Consider the following 26,003-nt stretch of genomic DNA (forward strand, 5'->3'; position numbering starts at 1 on the left):
ATTTTTTGTTCTGGAAGAATTAGGGTTTTGGACTTATGAACATTTTAAAAATTATTTGTATAAGATATTCCTTTTGGAAGAATTACGTTTTTGGAATTATGAACATTTATTTTGAGACAGCATGAACTTACACCTTTTTGGTGATGAAATTAGTGTCGCATAAAAGAAATATCTCGAACTTTAAATACCAGATATGAAGAGAATTCTAATTGGTAGGAATAAAAACAGATTTAATCGGGATATGTGAAAATCAGGAGTAAAATTCCATTGCCTGAATGGTCACCTTGGTAGTTTCACCATGTCCGCTTCTCGCTCCTGCATGGGAGCGAAGCTTGTATCTGTGTCTTTTGCTTCTGACCAGCCTAGAGGGTGGACGCACTCTCCGTCCATCCTGTCATGGGATGCCGGCCCAGGGGTAAGCACTATTCTTTCTTGTTTTTTGGACTTTAACTTGATTTAAATTTAAATTTTCCCTTTTGCGTAGGAGTTTACCCTCGACATTCACCATGTAATTATCGAAATGAGTTAGCTTTTCAGCCAAGCATTTACAATTACATTTTCGGTGGCAATTCTCTTTTCCTTTTGTAAAAAGAAAACCTTGTAATTAACATGTAATAACCTTTCCTTGGGTTGCCTCTGGTAGTTCAGTTTAGTTTAACTCAAACCAGTTCAGCTATGCTCCTTTTTAAAAGTGTTTCTAGAATGGAAGTAACTTAACTGGCCTCTGTGTTAAGTTTTTATTTCTGTCTTCTCTCTTCTGTTAGTAACAAGGGATTTGCCCTTTTAATGAACCATATAATGTTCCTTCTATTTTTTTAAAGTGTAAGTTGAAATTGCCATCGTATTGTCACATTGGTGACGAGTCTTAGTTCTCCCCAACCATATTTCGAAACTACATTCGTGCTATAGAAATTGGTGTCATTCGGAATTTATGTCTCCCTTGTATTCCATGATTACTTCCAGCGTGGCTTTGCACACATTGTTTATTTGTTTTCATCTTCATCATGGAGCCTATGTGCTTATATTGCTTGAATGTTTCCTTCTATTATTCTTAAACTTGGTCTGGTACGATTTCGTGCCCTAAGTTGTAGTGTCACCTTGAGAGCGAGTCTCTCACTCTGTCTTTCTGCTTGGCAGGCCATGCTGATTATAGCTGTGCGACGCCATGAGTTGTGCCTTGAGGAAGATGAAGGAAGGACGTGTGTTTGCTCCGCTCCGGGATCTGGTTCCCATCTACGATATGGAGCCTGGATAGTTGTAATTTGTGTGAGGGCTTTGCCCTCGGAAATCTTCTTAACTTATTGAAACAGAACGTCCTCTTATTTATTTACTTTTCTTCTGGATATGGTAAACTACTAGTGCCTCTACATGAGTAGACTATGGTAACGTGTTTCTGCAGCTTGAACCAACATGTAAGTCTTTTCACAATTCAATTCCTTTCGGCTTCCGGATTCTACGGAAGATGATGTACAAAACTTTGGGTCTGAAGATTTCCTGTGTGTGAACTTCTAAAAGCGTCCTTCTTCGCATTTAAAAAAAATTTTAGTTAGGGTATTCATTAAATCGGGTTCCTTCATTATGTCTTAATAATATCGCCTAACTGTTTCTGAAAAGTGAGGGTAGTGAATTTTAAGAAGGTTATTTCCAAATAACTATTATGAGTTATTATTATTTTGCATTTCTTCTTGTTTTGAAAAGGCAAATGGGTTTGTATTTATCTAACGTTTTTGGTATGCGTAATTGAAAAGGTAACTATCCTATTTATAAAATTATAAACCATAAGAGATTTCACCTGAATTTCAGTGAAATGTTTTCCTGTCACATATTAATTTCTAATTCACGTTAATTTATTTTATCTTGTAGTGTTCATATTTCATTATACTTTTGGGGTTTCTTTTCCTCCTGTGTATGTACCATTGTTGTATTTGTATTGATATTAGTGGTTGCTATGGACACATAGCGTGTTGACATGTTGACGTTACCATAGCAACTGGTTGGGTTTGTTGATTATTATTATTATTATTATTATTATTATTATTATTATTATTATTATTATGGGGTGCCTCACGGTCTTTGCGTTGGATTTTAATAATACGTGTTTGGTGGTCCCTACATCTCGGTGATGTATTTACTTGTTTTCCTTGCCTTTTCCTTCTTAATTTCTCTTTATTATTTGGTTGGGGTTGGTTTTATTCTGCCCTCCTGCTGGGTTGTTTGATTTATTCTTTCCGGGAGTGAGATACGAATTGAATTCTGGTGGAATCTCTATGATGGTTGTGAGTACTGTTCAATAACAACAACAGCAACAACAACAACAACAACAACAACAACAACAACAACAATAATAATAATAATAATAATAATAATAATAATAATGAAAGAGAATTAAATCGGTTGAAACTATGGAAGAGAATAACTTTTAAGTAACAAAGTGGCTTCAGGTTGAATTGTAAAAAAAAAAAAAAAAAAAAAAAAAAAAAAGGTTACTAAGTGCACAAGTTGCTCTCTGTTGTTTTTAAAAAAGAAAATCTGTTATTTCTTTTTTTCCCTTTTCGTTCAGTCAAACACTTTAAAATTAATACTCACTATATTATTGGTTTTAATTGAAATGAAAATGAAATGAAATTGCGTATTGCTTTTAGTGCCGGGTGTGTCTGAGGACATGTTCGGCTCGTCAGATGCAGGTCTTTTGATTTGACTCCCGTAGGCGACCTGCGAGTCGTGATGAGGATGAAATGATGATGAAGACGACACATACACCCAGCCCCCGTGCCAGCGAAATTAACCAATTATGGTTAAAATTCCAGACCCTGCCGGAAATCGAACCCGGGATCCCTGTGGCCAAAGACCAGCACGCTAACCATTTAGCCATGGAGCCGGACTGGTTTTAATTAGTTATGGTTTAATCTTGAGGGCGTTTCTTTCTTTAATTTTATACTAATAGGGATGTAGGCAGAGAAAGTTCGTGCCAGATAGCACTCATGTACTACTGGGTAAGCGCATGGCGATCATCTTATGTTTCTCCCAGTCAGCTGTGAGTAATGTATAGAATGTGACCGAGTTTTCTGAGCTAAAGCAGACTGTATCTTCTCTAATTTTACTCGAAGACTATATTAATTAATTGTATAGGTATATCCCCTAGTATATTACGGACGATTTTCAGTGTTTAAGCGTTAAACAGCTGCAAAATGAGCTACGGACCAGAAAGGCTAAATTTAGCGGGAGTAATGAAGAATTATTACAGTGGTAATCAGAAAATTCTAACACGCTTTATTATCCATATAATGAATAGGAGTCAGCATGCCTTTTCCTAAAGATTACAATTACTTGAGTGTTGTACATCAATAAATATATAAATGTACCTCCACAAGACTTAAATCATGAATAGATATTTTAAACACGCACTTGCTCCCCTTGCTTATAGACTTCGATTCATGTATTTTTTTAAAGGTTGATGGCTTACTTACATTAAACTGCAGATACAGTTTTTATCCACCACCAAAGGCATGTGAATATTTTTGAGTTTCCCAGTGCTGGTTCCTTTGAATATTTGACCATCAGCTATAAGGTGAAGATCATTATCACAGATTTGCATTTGACGGATGATTTCGTATTTAGAAAATCGGAAATAGATGGAGCACCTGTTTCCAACTACAAATCATTGTGTTATGCTGGATACAGACTTTTCAGCGAAAAGTTTGTTTAGTTTATAAAAGGTTAATTTCAATCGGGTGAAATTCTAAAATGCAGTGCTGTGAAATCCGAGTACACAAAACATAAGGCCTATAATGTGAACGTTTTGCTGGAGCAGGCCCCAAGGCATGTTGTAAGCATATTGCTGCTGTAAGCTACCCATTAGAGCACTGCCCTAAGACTGGTATTATTCAGTGTTCAGAAACATGCAGCCAAAATTTATAAACTTTTCAGTATCCCCATACCAAACGGTTGAGGACAGTTAGCCCTATTAAAGTGGAATGTTTGCCCTTGGAACAAGTTTTGCTATTATAATCTCAGTTGCACCAGTTATAAATCTAGTCGAGGGATACTTCTGTTTAAAAGCAAGGGGGATGTTTTCAAGGACATTTTCCCTATCAGGCCACATGTTCAACTCTCTAAATTGGCAGTACATGAAATCAATCCAAACATTAAATATTATCCCAACAGTAGTTCCATGGATTCCGAAGTTAAGGCTTAGTTCTTTGTCAGATTTGTTGGTCCTTAGATTCATAACTGTCAAGAAGAAACACAGTATGGGTTCAAGAGGGAATATCTGTAAATTGTATCTGTTTTCTCCCAGAACAGCAAACACCAAATTACAATGTTGGACGTCTACAAACCCTGTATAGCGCAATATGGCATCAGGTTTACGCATTGTTTGCTCAACAACCAATTTACCTGTATTTTTTTTTTGAGTGCTGATGTCTTTGAAAATGGGAGTCACAAATGTAACATTCACTTCTTCGGGTATATTCACGATTTCTTCCCGTACTTCAAAGGAGGTGATTTCTGCATATTCTGATATTGTAGGCTTATCGTGGTAATCTGGCAATTTTCTGGTGTATGGCCTCTTCCTTGCTTTTGTTGTGTTCGTGGTCCGCAGAAAAAGCGATGGAACAACGCCCGGTTTTAATCTTGCTCTCCCACCTTTAAATACAAACGCATAAATTCGGTGGTAGTTATCAAACTGCCTAATCAGTTTATAGGTAGAAAATAGGAATTATTTCCCTTCGTAAATCGTACTTATCCAACAAAATTTTCGTGAAGTCACCGGGTTGAAAATAATGGGAACACACTTTAATATTTTCAGTCAGATTCTTCTCACCGAAATTTTTCTTCTAAGAACATGTATCCATTTCTTCCTCATTTCTTTATTTTGTGGGAACTGGTGAAACGAAAATGGGCTTCCCTGATTTTTTCAAAGAGGAACACTGTAATAGCTCGGCATAGTCACGAAAATAACAATTTAAGCAACTTAAATTCGTGGATATTAGCGGCATGAGTACACAGGAGACAAATGAAGAGCGCATTGCGCTTACCCAGTACAACAGCAGTGCGCTCTATCGGTGCTAGTTCTATACATCCCTATTATGTCTCCTTTTTTACTCTTATTTATTGAATAAAATAATATGTACCTTGTTCTCCCTCTTGTTTTCTTTAGTAGTGTTAAAACAACTTTTTGCCATACCAGGGGTTATTTTGGTTCATGGTCTCTGGGTAACTGATAGTTTTAACTAAAGTAACGGTAAGTATTTGATGTTAATGTGTTACTTTTGCTGTTGCCTTAAATTTTCTTGCCTATGTTTAACTTCTACTGCTGATAGTCGGTAAGGCGGCAGAGTATGTAACACATATCTGCAGATGCAGTCCAAATTTACATTAATTTGTAAATGAGTTTGTTAATTTCTGATATTGTTGTTTGTTTTAATTTTGATTCGTCCCTTTTAATTTTGGTTTTGTTAGTTTATTAAATTAAGAGTTTGAGGGTGATTACCGCCTACATTTCTTTCCCAACACGCATAGTACCATCTACTTCTTAGAGTTCCATGCTGCTTCCCACGTCCTTTCACAGCTGTAAAGTTTTTTTTTTTTTTTGCTAGGGGGCTTTACGTCGCACCGACACAGATAGGTCTTATGGCGACGATGGGATAGGAAAGGCCTAGGAGTTGGAAGGAAGCGGCCGTGGCCTTAATTAACGTACAGCCCCAGCATTTGCCTGGTGCTGTAAAGTTTGCCAACCTGTTGTTGTTGTTTCGTGTCTGTGAACCTTGTGAGTGTTCTAATGTTTTTACTGTGTTTTAAAATTCAACATATTCATCATAAACCTCTTATTTAACTAAACATGTTTGTGTAACCTGTAACAAGGTTACAAATATGACACTACATGTTTTCTTATAATTTCCAGAGTCTCCAATAGCTTATTTACAATGAAAGGAATTTTCTATGCAATTCTAGTGACAAGATGCATTGTTCTGGACTATTACTGTATGTTGCACAACATTACATTGGATTTATACATCATATACACAGGTAATAATAAATTATATACTATTAATTATGCGTTCTTACATTAAATAAACTCTTATTAATATATATACAGCAGACGTGTCGTAACACAACCTCACATACAACTCACAAATAATAAGACCATGATTTATACCAAATAAAGTCCATACATAACTACGTAACTAATAGATATAAACAACTTCATAGCAACACATCACAAGTAATAATAATAATAATAATAATAATAATAATAATAATAATAATAATAATAATAATAATAATAATAATAATAATAATAATAATAATAATAATAATAATAATAATAATCAAGCTCATTATTTTCATTATTTACCCATGGTAATAATAAATTATATACTATTAATTATGCGTTCTTACATTAAATAAACTCTTATTAATATATATACAGCAGACGTGTCGTAACACAACCTCACATACAACACACAAATAATAAGACCATGATTTATACCAAATAAAGTCCATACATAACTACGTAACTAATAGATATAAACAACTTCATAGCAACACCTCACAAGTAATACTAATACTAATAATAATAATAATAATAATAATAATAATAATAATAATAATAATAATAATAATAATAATAATAATAATAATCAAGCTCATTATTTTCATTATTTACCCATGGGTTAGAGGATCGTTTCCAAGTTATACTAGTCCATTACCCCTTGCATCAAGTGAAAGAGAGAAGAGTGACAACAGCTGCAAACCAATCTTGGGATTGATTACAACAACACAAAGAATTTTGAACCCCTTAATATTGCTACACCACTGAACTAATCAAATAATATACAGCCTAGTGCACAACCCAGCTAACCCAACACATAAATACTGAGTTTGGAGAAATTCTGTTAAGTTGTTTTCTCGTGATGTCATAACAAACAAACAAAAATTGAATTTAACCCTCTTTCGAGTTTTGTATACCTAACCTGAAATAAAACTGAAGTATAGGGCAATATTTTGGAGTATACAGATAAAATTATCATTTGATTTATATAAATGATAAGTTACTAAGTATTATGCTCAAAAGTGATTTTCCTATGAACCTCAAAAGGAACATATTCAACGCAACTGTACTATCTGTTCTTGCATATGGTGCTCAGACTTTGTCTCTAACAAAAATATAGTTAAACAAATTGAGTGTCTGCCACCCAAAGAATGAAAAGAAGTTTGCTAGGGATTTCCCCGAAGGACCATCTGCGAACACTGAAATCATGTGCAAGACCAGACTAAAGGACATTGGAAGAGAAAGCTGGGCAGGTCATATAATGAGAAGTGCACAAGGGTGATAATTGAATGGTACCCCCAGATATGGACAGCAAGGTAGGGGGACACCCTTCAACCAGATGGTTAATGTCCTGAAACGGACTGCGGGACCAACTGGGATGAGGACTGCACATGACAGAGGAATTTGGAAGAAGTTGGGGGAGGCCTTTGCCCCAAGAGGGGATTGAATGGGCTAGAACACAGCAGAACACATTATATATTGTCCAAGGGTCATACAGGGCATTTGGGAGATCAGTACAAATATTTTTTCTGCTGGTTACTGTACAACCATGAATGCATATGATGTCAAAATAATGTTGTTGTTCTTCTTGTTTTATGACTGCATAGGACCACTTTAGTCAGTCCATCGTTCAGGGTCTCTTTGAAGGGATTGTTCGAGCTTTGCAGTCCTCCCAGTACTTCTTCAGACGCTCTGATCTTCTTGCCCTTTCCTTTGTTGAAAATGTGCATGCTGTGGGTTTGTTTCGCGTAAGGGTAAAGCAGAGGTTTGTATTCTTGAGTTTTATATTCAATTTTGTCTTCTTTGTGGTGTCTTCTGTTGTAAGGCCTATTTCCTTCAGATCCTCTCTTACTTCTCTGATCCATTTATATCCTGTTGTGTTATTTTTTGAGACAAGATTGTGTTGTACTAGTTGTTTCAGAAGTCTCGAATCCTGCATCCTCATGATATGTCCAAAGAATTCCATCTCCTCTTAAGCATAGTATCTTTAATGGGTTCTAGCTCTTTGTAGACGACTTTGTTAGGTATTATCTGCCACTGTCCATCTTTCTGGCATTTTTTGTTGATGAAGGTTCTTCTAACCATCCTTTCAATATTCTGAAGTCTGTCAATCTTTGAATGCTTATTCAGGTGAGAAAGTGTTTCTGCTGCATATGTAGCTTCTGGTTTTATAACTGAGTTGTAGTGTTTTATTTAGGCACTTATTGGTAGACATTTCTTTTTGTAGATGTCCCATGTTAATTTCTGTGATTTAGCTAATCTATTTGTTCTTGTTTAGATTGCAATTTTTTCATTTAGGTTATGTATTATTACTTCTCCAAGCTCAATACCATTTGTAGAGCACAATTAAATAATAGTGGTGAGAGTCCATCTCCCTGTCGTAGTCCAGTTTTAATTTCAAATGACTGGTATTTCACCCCTAAACTTCACTCTTGATTTGGTGTTAGAGAGAGTCAGTTTTATCATGTTTATTAATTTGGGGTGTAGTCTGTCAATTTTATCTTGTTCGTGGTGTCTTCTGTTGTAAGGCCTATTTCCTTCAGATCCTCTCTGAACCATTTACATCCTATTGCTTCTTTTATGTCAACTGCAATTATACTGTAATCATTGAAGTGTAGGATGGGATACATTCCCTAGGTACAGAACTATTGTGGTATTTGTTAGGAGCAAGTGTAGAAAGACCCATGGATATACTACACTAAGAATAGCTGCTGTCACTGACATGTACGAACCTCGAACCTCCGGGTGGTGAACATTCCTATTCCCAATGTGGAGTGGAGGTAGAGAACTATCGTGGTATTTGCCAGGAGCGAGTGTAGAAAGACCCATAGATAATCTACACTAAGAATAGCCGCTGTCACTGACAGGTACGAACCTCGAATCTCCAGGTGGTGCACATTCCTATTCCCAATGTGGAGTGGAGTGGACTTCTTGGCTACAAAGGTGTACCTTTGAATGAATTTTTAAGACGCTCAGTATAATATTTATTTTGTTCCAATGAGTGTCTATACTAGTGATTTTATAATTATTGGTCAATTAAATTTTTTAAAATTTCATTTGTAAAAGTACCATGGCCCACTTTTGTACTGGAGAGTTTTGACTACAAAGATTCAAATGTTCAATCATTGAACTACTGACTACTTGCGATATGTAATGAATATTTTTGACTGAAACCATTCACCTATTCAATCTTCTTGACTATGAAGGTGTGTCCCACTGCATTAATTTGTAAGTCGCTCAACGTAACATTTATTTTGTTGAAATGAGTGTCAAAACAAGTAATTTCTAATTAACGTTCAATACATTTATAAAAGATATACCATAATTCATAAAAGTAACACTGTCCACTTTTGTCAACGAGTTTCAACCAGAAACATTCAAATGTGTTACCACGGAATGGCTAACTACTTATGTATTGAATACTTCTGACTGAAAACATTCAACTATTCAGTCTTCTACAGGTAGACTATGAAAGTGGTTCTCATTGAATGAATTTGAAAGTTGCTCAAAACATTTTTTTTGTTCTAAAAGAGTATCTATACCAGTGATTTCTAATTATTGGTCCATTACGTTTAAGAAGTATAATTCATAAGAGTACCACTATCCCACTTTTGTTAAGGAGAATTTCGACTACAACATTCAAATGAATGACTGATTACTTGCGATATGCAAACAATACTTTTGACTGAAAGCATTTGACAATTCAGTCCATAGTTCAAAGGTCCTATTTCCCCGACTAGTCGATAGTGCCCATCTCTATCAGGCAGTATATTTTTTTTTTCAAGTTGCTTTACGTTGCACCGACACAGACAGGTCTTATGTCGACAATGTAACAGGAAAGGGCTAGGAGTGGGAATGAAGCGGCCGTGGCCGTAATTAAGGTACAGCCCCAGCATCAGCCAGGTGTGAAAAAGGCAAACTGTGGAAAACCATCTTCAGGGCTGCCGACAGTGGGTAGGCAGTATTTAATGATGAGTGACTTAGGGCTTTTTTTTTTGCTAGTGGCTTTACATCACACCGATGCAGATAGGTCTTATGGCGACGATGGGATAGGAAAGGTCTAGGAGTTGGAAGCGGCCGTGGCCTTAATTAAGGTACAGCCCCAGCATTTGCCTGGTGTGAAAATGGGAAACCGTGGAAAACCATCTTCAGAGCTGCCAACAGTGGGATTCGAACCCACTATCTCCCGGATGCAAGCTCACAACCACGCGCCCCTAACCACACGGCCAACTCACCCGGTGACTTAGGGCTTTGCTGACATACAATCTTTTCCAGTGTGAGAATGTTCACTTCTTGTAGGTAGAATGTTTTAGTTCAACTTACACATGCATATTACTTGAAGCTGCAGTGCAGTGATAACTGTTTCTTATGCATGTATATGTCCTGAAGCCACAGTGAAGCGATGTGTACAGCTGCAGTGCAGTGATGTACATAGAATTGCTTCTTACATATTACGCATGCAGAATATGCCTTCACAAACATCAAACTCTACTTCAAGCTCCTCCCTCAGACAAACCATTCTCTAAATTTAAAAAATATCATATTTTATGAACTGTGGACATTTATCCCTACCTTCCTGTATATTCCCTGTATTTTGATTCCACCTTCTGTTTTGCAATGCTATCATCTTCATAGATCTTATTTTTACCTTCAATTATTTATTGTAAGCTCTGAAGTTTGACTTCAGTCTTCCAGGGTCTTGAAAATTCCATGAAGGAATATGTTTAATTTCAGTAATGCAACAGCATAATCATGTGTAAGCCTGATTAAGTTCTGCAACCACATGCCACCATTACCTGTAACGTTGTACTGCTCTTCCTGCTGCCAATTAAAATAATAATAATAATGATGATAATAATAATAATAATAATGCTACCGATTACAGGTGTTTTCATTGATGCCATTTACACTGCCTGCATGTCAATTTATACATTCTCTTTTACTATTCAAGATAACAGAGAAACTGATCCCTACGGCTGTGTTTTAATTATTCTGTTTGGCAAACCCCAAATGTGTCACCAGAGATCTTTACATGCTGAGATGATGTGAAATGGAGCGCCCATAATGGACGATTTTTTCTGCCCTTCATGAATTTCACTATCTCTGTTGGGACTGAATTCACAATCTTGGGATCTAGAGGACAAAACACTACCCCTGATTACAGAAGGAGAGAAATCACAGTCCATGTATGCGAGGATTTCAGCTTTTTTTATTTTTTATTTATGAAATGTACCGGTAGTTAAAAGTTGATAGTTGAGTATTATGTACAGTACATGTATGTTAAAAAATAATATACATTTCCATGCTAAAATATTTAAGATGTTACACGAATGATTCAATACTGAATCTTTCCTTCCCTACCAACTTTTAACAACATTTAATTGTAAAGTAATTATTTACTTAATTAAAATTGCAATAGTATTTAACACATCAAATATAATTCTAATACATACCCTTAATTCCTTTATGGTTGCACCAATTTCCTTCTTATCCAGAGTGTACATTAAAATGTCTTTGACAAGCTGATGCTCTTCATCTGAAGCCTCAAGATCTATCAACTTCTGATGAACTAATTCCTCAGAGGCTTTACTGGTGTCCACTACAATCTGCCTAGGGAAAAAAAATCACCACCATTAGAATTTCTGTCACATTAAGAGAGGAAAAATATATCTCTGCTGGAAATTTGAACACGATGCCAGGGGAATGTAAGTAAAAATATTGAAAAATATCAAAGTGGGATCAGTTAAAAATACAGGAGGAGAACATTTCTTTAAAGGACCTTAGGTTCTATTAAATAATTCTTAAAAGCCTGAGGTGGAAATATCTTCTTTTTCAACAACTGAACTTCACTGGACTTTAGCATTCAGAATGATCACCTTGCTCTGAAGATAAAACTGTATTATGTTTCTCTATTAGCAGACAGCAACTGATAGAATATGGATTTCATCTAAGCTGCTGACTACAACAGCACTGATACTTTGTCAATATATGAAATTTTCATCTAAACAGTGTTATGTGGCTGAAGATACTAATATTATATGAAACATGTACCATTTTTAACCAATAAGTTGCCTTAAACAACTAATGTATTGAACCCATGACCTTTGTGCCCTAAGAACATTATGCATAAATTGACAATTCAATTAGAAGTTCGATTCTTGATGGCATGGATTTGACACGTGACGAGGGGGTGATTACCTTCGGTCCCACGCTCTGGGATACGCGACGTCAGTCACACGTGTCAACGGCGGAAGAATCTTAAGTCAGTTTTGCGAACTATTTCAAAGCGCATGTATATGGCGTGCCCCAAGCCAAGTCAAAAAAATATAGTGCCTATCAAAGGAGGTCAATTATCCCACAAATTGAACCCGTATAAATTTTAAATGTCCATGAACACTACCGCCAGAAATGTAGCAAGTATGTAGTCACTTTCAAAACTCTTGTAATTACAGTTTAGTTAAGTCAGAAAATTTATAGAAATTTTCTTGGCGGCAAAGGGAGATGCCCGAAGAGAGGGGGTAACTGGTATAAATATGAAGGGACGCCATGACGAAGTCTCCTTCTCCGGCATTTATGATACGAAGTGGACGAAAAAGTGTTGAGCTGCTCTGTGAAATCACACAACAAAAGTAGACTAAGTTCAACCGCAGATTTTAGCCATTGTGGCTGGGGTCTTGACTCCATGTGGAGATAGTTTCTTGAGTGGAAATAATTGTACCAGATAGGACGGTCAAAGTACTGAATAAATTCTCATGTGATAAAGTAATTTGTGTGTGGTAGTAATTACAGTCCATCGTGTGCGATCAAAAAAAAAGTGAAGGGCATTTCTTTTTTTTTTATGCTTTATTCCAGGAAACCTGAAGAAATATAATAATGATCTGTAAAGCCATGAATGTAAAAATGGCTAAATAAAAATGCCAGGGTCGCAGGTGAGCCCTATGACGAACACTGGTGTGACTACATAAGGTATGTGACTTTCCATCTTGCTACCTGTTATATCTTGTTTCATGATCTCTAAATGTGTATTTGAATGGGGATATACGACGCAGAGGTCACCCCTATTAAGTTTTGTAAATGTTAGAATACGACTAAAAGAGTCATTTGTTTATTTTCCACTTGGATAAATTTTTTAAGTCTTGCGAGTGCCGTATAATGTTATAAAAAGTAATTGAATAGGGTTTCAAAGTGATATCACGTCCAATGTAGATCGTCATTTCCGTGTGTTTCTGCCTATATATTTGTGATGTCAAATTAAGATGTTCATTTGACGTAAAAATTTTCTGTCTGTAATTTTGACGTAAATAATATAGAAATCCATGGTTACTCATTTTCAATCGAGTGGAAGCGCGCTGTCGGGTGAGAGTCTAGTGTGATGAGTTTCATCACGGAGAGAAACGTTTTCTAGGCCCATTTTAAACTGTGTCTGACTGACAATAAAAAAGATCTAGTAGAAATTTTCAGTCATTTTTCGTAAAAATCAAGTTATTAAAAATACGATATCATGTTATGCGAAGTTGTTCATTATTAATGCATTTGCGTATTACTCGTCTTGAATTCTAGTAAGGATTTTATTCCAGTTCTTTGTCGATGGTAGTTGCGAGTAGGGAAACAGAGGTTAGTTGTCGTGTGAGTCGAAATGAGATTTGTGAATCAGGTTAGAGTCCTGTCATTGAAGCCGGGACAGAAAAGCCCAAGGAATATTTTATAATGTTGGGAATGGAAAGAAATATGTAGAAATCCATAGCGGTATGAATTTGCGACGCGTATATTTATTGTGGGCATCTTGAAGCATAATCTGTGCATTTTGTTGGTTAGAATATCGTATTTGTTTAATTATGTCGGCAGAGTTTAAAAGGGAGCATTTTGGGAAGCCAGTCAAGTAGAACAGACCAGGTGTTTCATGTTACTGCCAAGCGAACTTGGGGACGAGAGGCCTCAGCCGAGAGGGTTTCACTGTAAGATAACGGGACACGCGTGGAATTGAGATTGTATTTCTCGGCTGGGGAGAACGTTAATGTTGGATTTAGTTGAAATTTTCATCCGGTAATAACCTGAGTGTTGTGGAATACTGTAAATTTGTTTAATTGGGGACGTAATGAGCATTTGAAACCATGAACTTCGAGTATAATGAACAAGAGTAACCAAATTCAGGGTTGTCCAAAATATAGAGCGATGGTAGTGGTGATTGTTTGTCTGTGAGGGGTGCGCAAACTTTATAAAAATGTTATGACGGGATATGGCATCATAATTATATGGCGAGTTGCTTTTGGTTTGTACGTAGATTATTAGGATATCCAAGTGGGCTAGGATTAGATTAGATTTAAAGTGTGAGATCATGAGACAAGATATATAAACTGGACATGAATGATGTAGTCTTTTCCAGATAATAGAAAGCAACAGGTAAACATCGATAGGATTTAAAAATTGTGAGATCACAATTGCGTAGGAATTTGTGAAGAAACCAGAGTCCGCGGAGATAGAATTTTGTCCTTTAAGATTTCATTAAATCATTTAAAATTATTTAATTATTAAATTCAGTGAAACCGCATTTTGAAATAACCTTAATCAAGCGAATAACTTGGAGATGCATTCTGGAAATCTTAATTTGTTTTCTGGGGAATATTTAAATGGTAACGTAACGATTAAGGGGACATATCCGAAGGAAATGGATTTTACTGCCACAAAGTTTGTGAGCATTACTATTGTTGTAATTATTTAACTTTGATTGATTAAGCAGTGAATGTGCTGGGGATAGTAAAGTGGAAACTTTGGTCATCAACCGATGTAACTTAATTGTGTTTAGCCTTCAGCTTAGAAACTTGGATGGTCAAGGGGTCATCAACCTCAGTGACTTAGCTGAGGGCCATATGCCACTGTAGCATCATTTTCCTTGTGGTCATCATCCACAATGACTTTAAAGTAACTTAGAAGTTTAGATGTCGGTCCATGACATAGCCGCAGGTCATATCGATTCAATTAAGGGTCCATGTTGTATAACCACTGTGTGGCACACACCGATTGGACGGCCTTAATTATACCCAGAGTCCAGAGTTCGTGTTACGAGGGCTGGACCATAACGAATCACTATGATGGTACATGTGGTCTCACATGGGAGCCGAATCTAAGGATTTCCAGACTTTCTTTTCTTTAATAAAAAAACGAGACAATGGCTTCTATTAAGAATGCCCATCAGGCAGACACGTCAAAGGCTCACCAGTGTTCTAACCTTATATGTAATATAATTATTGTGGTGTCCAGTGGACACGTGTAATTTCAGTAATACCGTTGACATATCAGAATGCTTCAGAATTTCCTGAATAAAATTGGAATCTTTTAAACAGACCATTCATTCAAAGTAGATAGATTAGAATTACTGAACCCTACCTTTACCTCAGCAAGTGACGAAGAACCCGATACGACCCAAGAGACAGATCTCATGAACTTTGCTGATAGGTAAGAAAGGTAGGTATCCCTAAATATGGACCTAAAGGGTTCAGTATCGACAAGGTGGAAAATACTTGGTTGTTAATGGAATAATATTCAAATTCCTAATAGGTACTCCATTTACAGGATAAGGTGTCAAAGATCAATGCTGCTCCTTTTAGTTGCCATTTATAGGGATCTTAGGTATGGTTTTCAATGGTCAGCGTTACACCCTTCAGTTCAGAGGGTAATAGGTTAGATTATCAATGTTATTGTTTTTACGTTAAGCTAACTACTTTTATGGTTTTCTGAGACGCCGAGGTGCCGTAATTTTATCCCGCAGTTCTTCTTTTATGTGACAGTAAATCTACTGACATGAGGCTGACGTATTTGAGCACTACCGGACTGAGCCAGGATCAAACCTGCCAAGTTGGGGTCAGAGGGCCAGCGCCTCAACTGCCTGAGCCACTCAGCCCGGCAGGTTTGATTATCAGCCGGGCTGAGGATTTTAGTCGTATCTGGTTAATTCCTCTGGCTTCAGAACTGGGTGTTTGTGCTTGTCTCATTCATACCTATTCATATACACATAACACATCCCATTAACAACTACTACAGAAACACGTAATAGTGAATACATCTCTTCAGGCACCAGAAAGGGTGTCTGGCCAGGAAACAGTGATAAGTTCACATATGCAACACAGTTCGCACCTGCAATCCCACCAGGATGTGGGAGAAAAAGGCAGCAGAAGAAGAAAAACAATCAGAAGGATCTTGAGCAGTTTGTTATGTCATTGAACTAATGAGAGATATTTTTTAAATATTCACAGGTTATCTTATCTTTGGTTTTTCCTAAGTCACACTAACACAGAAAGGTTTAGAGTGATGATGGTATACGAAATGTTTAGGTCTGGGAAGGTAGTGGCAATGGCTTCACAGTAGAGCCTTGCGCAGGGGTTCAAACCCACCTCTTTCCAAATGCAAGTTAAGTTAAACAGAATCACCTTGTGCCAAGTTCTACACGAGCAGTAGAGTGAAGAAGGAAAAAAGAAAAGAAAAAAACAGCTTAGGGCACAACCAGACAGGGGAAGGAGAGACTCCAGGATCCTCTTTGAGAATATGAAGTTCATAATGAATATCAAACCAGTGCCCAGTGAGCTAGTGATGGGACAAGGAAAAATCAAGTGAGCAAGTTTCAGTACTTGTAAGAGTGGGTAGAACTCAACATCTGCAAGAAAGAAGCCTTTGCATTATACATGAACAAAATGGAAATGGCATACCAGCTAACTAAGGGTGTGTACAACAAAATGGTTGATAGTGTAGTATAGTAATTAATATACCTCAATGCAAAGCTGAGGCACTACTGCAGTGTTATCAGACCAAAGGTCTTATAAGCAGCAAAAAGTCTGACACCGAATGAGAAAGGCCTGGTTGAAAAATCGGAGGCATAAAAAAGTATTTTGAGAAATATCTTGAGTTTTGTTGAAGACCTATACCAGGCGAACCGACCATGTCCTCGGACACTCTTGGCACTAAAAACCATATGATAAATACAATATGAGTGAATGAATCAATAAAATTAAAACTAAACACCTGTAGGAAATCCACAAAATATAGTGAGCTTTGGATTTGGAACAGCCCTGGTGAACTGAATAATAAGAAAACTGCAGTGTGTCAACAAAAGGGTCTTCAAATGAGGAAGTTGTAAGAAGAGAATGATGGCAGCTATACGTAAAGAGAAGGTCTACTCTAAAAGCATATTGAGCAATCACAGCAATGCTATCAAGCACACATAAGTGGTAGTAGCCTGCAAACAGAAATACAGTAAAATATTGATGCATCGTTTTTCAAGGGAGAGGGGGCGAAAATAAGCCAGCCCCGTGGTGTAGGGGTAGCGTGCCTGCCTCTTACCCGGAGGCCCTGGGTTCAATTCCCGGCCGGGTCAGGGATTTTTACCGGGACCTGAGGGCTGGATCTCTAGGACACTCCAAGAAGGCTGACAGGATTTCTAGCAGGCTTCTTTTCATTTTGTTTTGACAGCTTTCAATATCCTTTTGGATTCCTGTAGCATTCTATTTCACTCGCCAATTGACGGGTACACAACTGCGCAAATTAACTTTGAAGGTATTGTCCGAAGTGGAAGACACAGGTTTTTCAACTTTTGCATTCGGTAACTGACAGCTGTACTGTATGGTCACTAATGACAGTCCCCTGATGTGCCTCGTGCAAGATCGTGGAGCTTGACACTATTCCTCAAGAAAATTAGTTTACTTATGGCAAAATACTTTGAAATTTACCCATCATTCCTTATGTTATCTACACCATGTGAATTTAGTGTTGGAATGTTGTATTTTTCTCATAAAAATAAAATGTATGTTTTATATCTTGTATTAGTTATAAGAAAACAACATTAAGGTTATGTGTTGGCAACTCAGGTAAATTGAGTCGAGTGGTTTATCTTGGTTTGCTTTGTTCTTTGAACTGCTTGGTGTGTGTGAAGGCCAGTTGTGGTCAACAGCTCATAATAAAAGGATGTGTGTGATGAAGCTGGTGTTTCTATGGTATAATTTGCTTACCTAAACTGGTGTAATGAGTAGAAATGAAAATATATCAACATTTAGTTTTAAAGAACTTGGCATCTTTGTTGTTCTCAAATTTATTGAGGCATTTAAATAAGTATGATCAGAGAGCAATAGCTGAAACTGTCATGACAAAACTTTTGAAACTAATTTTCGACAATGAAGCTCATAAATTTACAGATGCTCATGCCTTGGAAAATAACTTCAATATAAAGCCTTTAAGCCAGATGATGTTCAAAATGTGAATTATACAAGCAATGATCATGGTAACCCATTTTAATTTATTACTACTGGCACTATATTTATTGCATTATCTTTACTTAAAATAATTCCAAATTCCGCTTAAATGTGCTCTATGCAGCATAAAGTAACTCCAAATCCTATTTAGATGATTTTGACTTTATTGTTTTTGTTTTTTAGTTTCCTTTAGATCTTTAAAAATCAACATGAACTGTCAATTTAATATGGTTCACGTGAGGGGCGTAGCACAATGTTGAGACCTGTAGCAGATGTTCACGAAAGTACTAGCGACACACAATTCTTTTGTTCCAGTATATCTCGTAGGCAATGGCTAAGGCAGCATGCACTTCAGCGAAACTCAGGACAACTTGGGGCTCACGATCGTCGTCTTCTCCTTCATCACACCTATCTCCTGTCCCATCATCACAGACCTATTCAATTGTTTCTACTCCACATGTGGCTACATCAGAATTGACCAGCACATACTTCAAAATCTATAATTGTTCTGTCTTCATGAAAAGCATCATCGTCAGTACTATCCATTAGTCATTAGCCCAGGGATTTACAGTGAGATCTATGTCCACCATGCATAGCTGATAGCTGAAACCACATTTATTGAAACGGTTCACTACAGTAGGTTGGGACACGTGCCACCAAGCTGCCACTGCGAAATGGATTGCTTGTAAAAGATCAATTTTCTTGTTCGCTTCTTTTCTGGTATCCAACAAGCACATAGCAGTTTGCACTAGGTGCTTATGATACAGTTGCTTGAAACATCTGATTAACCCAAGATCAAGGGGCTGCAACATACTGGTGCAATTTGAGGGAAATGCACACAACTTTCTGAAGAAATGTTGTGTCCTATGGATGAGTGGCATAATTATCCACAAAGAGCATGACTTTTCTTCCTTGTGCACCCATAGAGGCATCGAATGGCACTAAAAATTGTAAACAAGTTCCAATGGTCATCAAGCCTGTTTGTTTGCATAATATTTCTTGGATAGGCTTAAAGTTTTCTTAAAACAATGTGACCTGAAAGAAGACTTTAATGACTTTCCCACTATGACTGGCACTCTCTTATCACTGCCATCACTCTTGATGCACAGCAGAACGGTTAGTTGATCTTCCAAACTCTTTCCCCATGGCAAGATTCACCCTTCAGCGCCAGTTTTCTGTCTGGAAGGACATTCTAAAAGTGTTATATATGTCATGCGACTTGTACCCCTTCAGCAGCAATGTCAGTCTCTCAAACCACAGCTCCTTACCTTCCATGTCCACAGAAGCACTTTCTCTGGAAACCTTCTTGAAGACTAGTCTATGCAGCTCTTTAAAAATCAAGTGATCCATCCACTCCACATAGCAAAATTATCAATGTTCCATCTTGTAGCTATCCTCTTGGCTTTCTTTTGTAATATGGTTCCATCTATAGGGATAATGGAAGCCACTGCTTGCTGGTAGCAAGTGAAAAGGATCTCTGGCTCAGTGAATGTAGATTATCTCCTGGTTTTCTCTTTCCCTTTAGTTGAACTGCCACATTTATCAGTTTGCTCTCTTATCTCATTCATCTTGGCAAATATGAAGTTTGAAGTTGTTAAGCCAAACATTTAGCAATATCTACTCTTTTTACGAACAGATTCACTTCAACTTCTTCTGTAATTTTCAACTGATATTTGCAAGTTCTTACATACTTTTTCCTTGGGATGTTACACGTTAACAATGACAATGATACACCAGTGGTGGCTCGTGGCTGTAAAGTATGGTGAAGAGCTATTACCCGTTCGGTTTCGAGCAACAGATTTGGGAACTTCTTTCTTTCTTTCTTTCTTTCTTTCTTTCTTTCTTTCTTTCTTTCTTTCTTTCTTAATCTGCTTACCCTCCAGGGTTGGTTTTCCCCTCGGACTCAGCGAGGGATTCCACCTCTACCACCTCAAGGACAGTGTCCTGGAGCTTCATACTCTGGGACAGGGGATACAACTGGGGAGGATGACCAGTACATCGCCCAGGCGGCCTTACCTGCTATGCTGAACAGGGGCCTTGATGGGGGATGGGAAGATTGGAAGGGATAGACAAGGAAGAGGGAAGGAAGCGGCCGTGGCCGTAAGTTAGGTACCATCCCGGCATTTGCCTGGAGGAGAAGTGGGAAACCATGGAAAACCACTTCCAGGATGGCTGAGGTGGGAATCGAGCCCACCTCTACTCAGTTGATCTTCCGAGGCTGAGTGGACCCCGTTCCAGCCCTCGTACCACTCTTCAAATTTCGTGGCAGAGCCGGGAATTGAACCCGGGCCTCCGGGGTGGCAGCTAATCACACTAACCACTACACAACAGAAGAGGACAAGATTTAGGAACTACATGTTGTTTTTGGTTGTTTTGTACTCGTACCTCGTACCTGTGACTGGCGGAGGGTCCAGCACGTGACCACGATTTATTGAATTTAATGTTTCGTCATGACCACGATAAGCTAGTTCTTGCTTACTTAAATAGAGCACTGCATCAATTACCAACTGAAGGAAAAGCCTATTTAAATGTACATTTTCACTGAACTGTACAATTACAATGTACAGTCTGGCATTTTCCTTCAGGACATGAGAGATCGTATTTTGGTTTGTTTCCAATGTCTTGAAATCTAGCTGCTGTATTTTATGTTCTGCAGAGTCTGAGTGCTTATGTAAAGAACGTGTTATGTTCAAAAGGGCTGAAAATCCTTCTTTATTCCAAACTTTATTTTTATTGATAAAAGGCAAGCAGGCCCAACAAAACAACTTCTGTAGAGCTGGAGAGGAGCACAACCATGGAAATTCCTTAAACCATGATTGTTTGAAACTAAGATTGTAAGATTTACCGGAATGTTTCACTTCTTTTGTAGCACAAATTTGCAGTGATTCAGTAGGGCGATCAAAACGTAGAACTTCATTCTGATCTTCGTTTCTCCAACGTGAAAATGGTGTTTATAATAAAATGCACACTATGTCATAAACAGGATACATATTTAAATAAAACAGCACAACACTACGAATGAACCACGATGCGTAAGTACTCGTACTTCACACAGGATGACGCAGGGAAGACGAAACATTCTGATCTTCCGATAACTTCACTAGCACATTCCGCTATGTGGAAAGTACACGGGTGACGTCATGGTTATCATGGCAACCGCCAAGGCCAAGCGCTAGGAGGGAGCACTTGTGAGGTAGAGGCAGCTGCGGAATCTCTCGTCTTCACTCAGTCTCACACGCAGTACTGTGGCCGACAGCCGGCGCTTTCGTGAGTTCCCCTGGTTCTCATCAGGTGATGAGGTGATCCAAACGCCGTACAATAAAACATTTTCTTTCCGTAAAACCAACAAATGTCATAAGAAAAATAAATTAAAGTAATTCATTATGGTAAAAATAAGTGGTGAAGTGGCACTTCACCTACTTCACCTGAAAAGCTGCCCCTGTGATACACAGGAACAAAAATGAGAAAAACAGAACGTAATTACGAATGGTAGGTAATATTGTACACGTGCCATACAACCAAGACACAGCACAGGACCACTCAAAATGCTCAGAATGCAATGAAGCAACACAATGATGTCTTGGTGCTTCCAGCAGAAGCCTTGCCACAAGGAGGCTCGTAGCTGTGCTTAACCACAGTATGGTTGTACGTGAATTACCTGCGCACTGCACTTCAGCCTACATGATCCTTGCTCAAGCCTAGCAACTCGGAATCACTTGAACATTCTCTCGTGGCAGGGTGCTGCTATTCTATACCTGAGTATTGAGCTGCCACTTTAAATTCAAAAAAACATTTGCATATATTTTTTTCACAAACAATCAATGCAGGAAAATTGTGGTCAAGGACAAATATTTTTTTGATAATCAATGCAATGAAATGATGGTTCAAGGAATGATAGATGCAGGGAAATTTAACATTAGTTTATATGGAACATTTCGGGATTGAATAATTTGAACGATTAATAGGGGAAACCAAAGTCCTGAGGACAATGCATAGGGGTTTTACTGTATCTGCACTCAAGTAATGTGTCCCCAAAATTTGGGTAAAAATGACTTGGAATATTGAGAGATAAAGGTGTAAACAGCAAGTGTGTGTGTGTGAACAACCTCATTGTCCATCACCATTATGCTCAGTTGCCTCACAAAGAAATAAAGATCGGCATATTCGTCAAATGCTTTTCTTACCAGAAAGCAAGACCTCGGTACTCTTCCATTTTTTGCATGTTTTGTGGCCTTTTTCTTTCTTTTGCTGATATAGCCATTCTTTGAAAGGTTGGATTTCTTCCATTTGTTGTCTGATTAGTGTTAAGAAGGGATAATTACCGAGTAATACTTTCTCTTAAAACAATAATAACCACCATTACGGTAAGTTTAAATCCAACAGTTGACAGCCCTGAAGATGGCTTTTCACAGTCTTAAATGCTGGGACTGTACTTTAATTAAGGCTACGACCATTGCTTTCACAGGCCAAGCCTTTTCTTATCCCAGTATTTCTAGAAAACCTACCTGTGTAGTGTATGCTAAACAGGTAGTTAAAAGTACTGGTTGAAAAGTAGAAATATACAGACAGGCTAACTATATAATATATGCCTACATACAACTCAGCCACGCAAATAATCATCACCTGAAGTGGCCGTGAGAACACTGAGAACAACTAAAAGGATACTAATAATGTACAGTAATTTATCCAACTTGGATTAAATTCATGCCTCAAACAGTGATATTTTCCAGTGACCTGTATTTATAATTAAAATTTTCTTCTATGGTTCATCTATGCCGTTTTCCTTGCATCCTACACTTCCCACAACAAGATTGAAAATCTATCAAGCTGGCCCAATGTCAATGTCCACTGTACTGATGAAGTTAAGAAACAAGAACAAGTTCACTGGGGGGTGAGAAGGATGCAGAAGAAAATGCGATTGATGACGAGGTAACTCATTTGTGTGAAGGAGGCAGTGAATCAAGATGTGGAGATAGTCATTCGTCTTTTATGTTGATACTGGCTAGCCTGAGGGTCTAGGGATAAAAAGCCTGTCTTTTACCTGAAGGCCAGATGTTCAGTTCAACGTCCACTTAGTCTACGAGAGAACACTTGAAGAGTTACGAGACAGCAGCCCCAACCTAGAAAGGCAAGAATAATGGCAGAAAGGATCTGTCATGCTAACTATGCATTACCTCGTAATATGCAGACCTGCAGGCTAAGCAGCAGATGCTTGGTAGGCCAAGGCCTATCAAGGCTGTAGCTCCATGGGGTTTGTTTGCTTATGTCGATCCTTGCCTCTTCCTTTCACTAATATTCCTCACATTGACCTCTCCCTGAGTTAATCCTATACAATTTCTTATTTTTATTATTGTGTACCAGGTGCCACGTACCCACTGTTGACGAGCTAATTCTTACAACTGCAGCAGTAATGGCATCCAGCAGAGATGACAGCAGCAGGAAAGACAGAACACACCTTGATTAACAACAGAGCAACGTTATTATCAATAAATTTTAGGGGTTGACAACATTGTTGGCCAATACAGTTCGTTTCTTTCCGCTGTGGTGGTATTAGGGCATTCGAGGTCTTGGCTTTCAACCTCCTCCTTTATGATTTCTTTTTGCTCCCCAGTCTTCGAGTGAACATCCCTTGAAGATACTTTCTTCATTTCAACAGCCTTCATTATCTTCCTGATCAACAGGGGCTAAAATAAAGACCATGCAGTTTTGTAGCTTATTTAAATTCACGACAATGAACACAACTTCTGCCAGTCAATTCATTACCATGACAACTTAATATCTGCTCGTCAGTGATGCTTGCCATTCATGGACTAATAATAAAAATCTAAATTCGTGAATATCTCCATTATTATAGCTCCTATGGTTGGAATGTATGAGAAATAGGTGCACTGACTCTATACATGAATTTTGGTGATATATGGAAGTTTGTGAAAAATAGAATAATTGCTAATATCACCTGTATTTCTTGTATGGTAAAAGCACACATTAAAGTCAAAGAAATATTCATGTTTATTTTATTCCACCTATTCAATACATAAAGAGCGATTTTAATTAAGAATTAAATCTTATGAAGAAAATTATCTTCAGCCTTAATCTCAAACCTACCGAGCTCGATAGCTGCAGTCGCTTAAGTGCGGCCAGTATCCAGTATTCGGGAAATAGTAGGTTCGAACCCCACTGTCAGCAGCCCTGAAAATGGTTTTCCGTGGTTTCCCATTTTCACACCAGGCAAATGCTGGGGCTGTACCTTAATTAAGGCCACGGCCGCTTCCTTCCCACTCCAAGCCCTTTCCTGTCCCATCGTCGCCGTAAGACCTATCTGTGTCGGTGCGACGTAAAACAACTAGCAAAAAAAAAAAAAAAAAAAAAAAAAAAAAATCTCAAACCTGAAGGATAATAAATCAGGATCCTGATTATTCTTAATTGCAGTTTTTTTTTTTTTTAAGATAGATTACAAATGATAAAAGTGAGAATGATGTAGGTATATGCGTCAAAAGATGAGCGAGCGGGATGACAGTAGGTAAGATATTTTTATAACAAAGCCTTAATAAAGCCTTACAAACAGTCATAATTTATATACTTTTTTGAATGTCCTTGTCTAAAAATGTGGTAACAAGTTGCATATTAGTAGTCCTATAAGAACACAAATTGCTGCGTCGAATCTTGTTAAACAGCGCCCTGTATTGGTTGAGGGCATTAGAAATAAGTTTGGAGCCTAAATAGTTCAAACTTTAGAATAATGCCAAATAAAAATTTTTTACTGATTACTCCAAGTGGAGTTTAAATACATTTTAAAGCCAGTGATGAGACATTTCTCTGTAGGGGCGAGGGAAATGCTTGATAGTAAGTAGCCACAACTATAAAGTTCTATGAGAACACAGTTAACTCTACTAAAAGGCGCTCTGTAAAGGTTGAGGGTGTAAGAAATCAAATTAGAGCTTAAACAGTTCGATCTTTAGAATAATGACGAAGATCACTGATCACTCCAAGTGGAATTTATAATAAAATTTAAAGTTCTTAGTTTGTTGTTAATCTCATGTGAAGACATAAGTCTGCAGTCTTCTTAAAGCATGTACGAGTGAGAAAGAGTGCTCGATGGTATGCAGCTGTGTTAATATTAGCTGGAAGATGCAACTGTAGCTTCTTATGTAGAGTTGAAAGGGAAATTTGGTTTAAAGTTTGTAACAATAGGAAATTTATGTGTTAAGGAATGAAAGTGAAGGTAGGTGAGTTCAAAGAAAAAACGATGTGTGTAAATTCACTTACCTCTTTATTAATTATGATGTTAAATTGGTTAACGTAAAGGTGAGTTAAAGAAATAAATTTTGTACGTAATTTCAGATCTTTTCGACTGTTATAGTGTTAATCAGTTGCTATGGTAGCGTTGAAATGACTGACACTTGTGCTACTGGTGTTACAACGATGTGAGATTAGGGGAGGTTATTTGTTATTGGTTGCGGTGGGTAGTGAGAAATGAGTTTGGAGCCTAAACAGTTCAATCTTTAGAATAATGACAAAGAAAAATGTTACCAATTACTCCAAGTGGAGTTTAAATAAATATTAAAGCTAGTTAGTAAATCTTTTGTGATGAGATAATTCTGCCGCCCTCCCAAATTACGTTGTAGGAGTGAGGAAAATGCTTGATAGTAAGTAGCCACAACTATAAAGTTCTATGAGAACACAGTAAATTCTACTAAAAGGCGCCCTGTAAAGGA

At 37.6% G+C, this 26,003-nt stretch overlaps 1 protein-coding gene across 1 annotated transcript in view; it reads right to left on the reverse strand.

Annotated features, from left to right (window-relative positions):
• The window catches only part of LOC136857680 (general transcription factor 3C polypeptide 1), a 340,092-nt gene that overhangs the window by 43,727 nt on the left and 270,362 nt on the right, over positions 1–26,003 (reverse strand). The window contains exon 29 of the mRNA XM_067136529.2: positions 11,506–11,662. Coding sequence (XP_066992630.2) covers positions 11,506–11,662 — 157 coding nt within the window. The remainder of the gene's footprint in view (positions 1–11,505; positions 11,663–26,003) is intronic.

This window comes from Anabrus simplex, chromosome 1, assembly GCF_040414725.1.
Source record: "Anabrus simplex isolate iqAnaSimp1 chromosome 1, ASM4041472v1, whole genome shotgun sequence".
Classification (NCBI taxonomy): domain Eukaryota; kingdom Metazoa; phylum Arthropoda; class Insecta; order Orthoptera; family Tettigoniidae; genus Anabrus; species Anabrus simplex.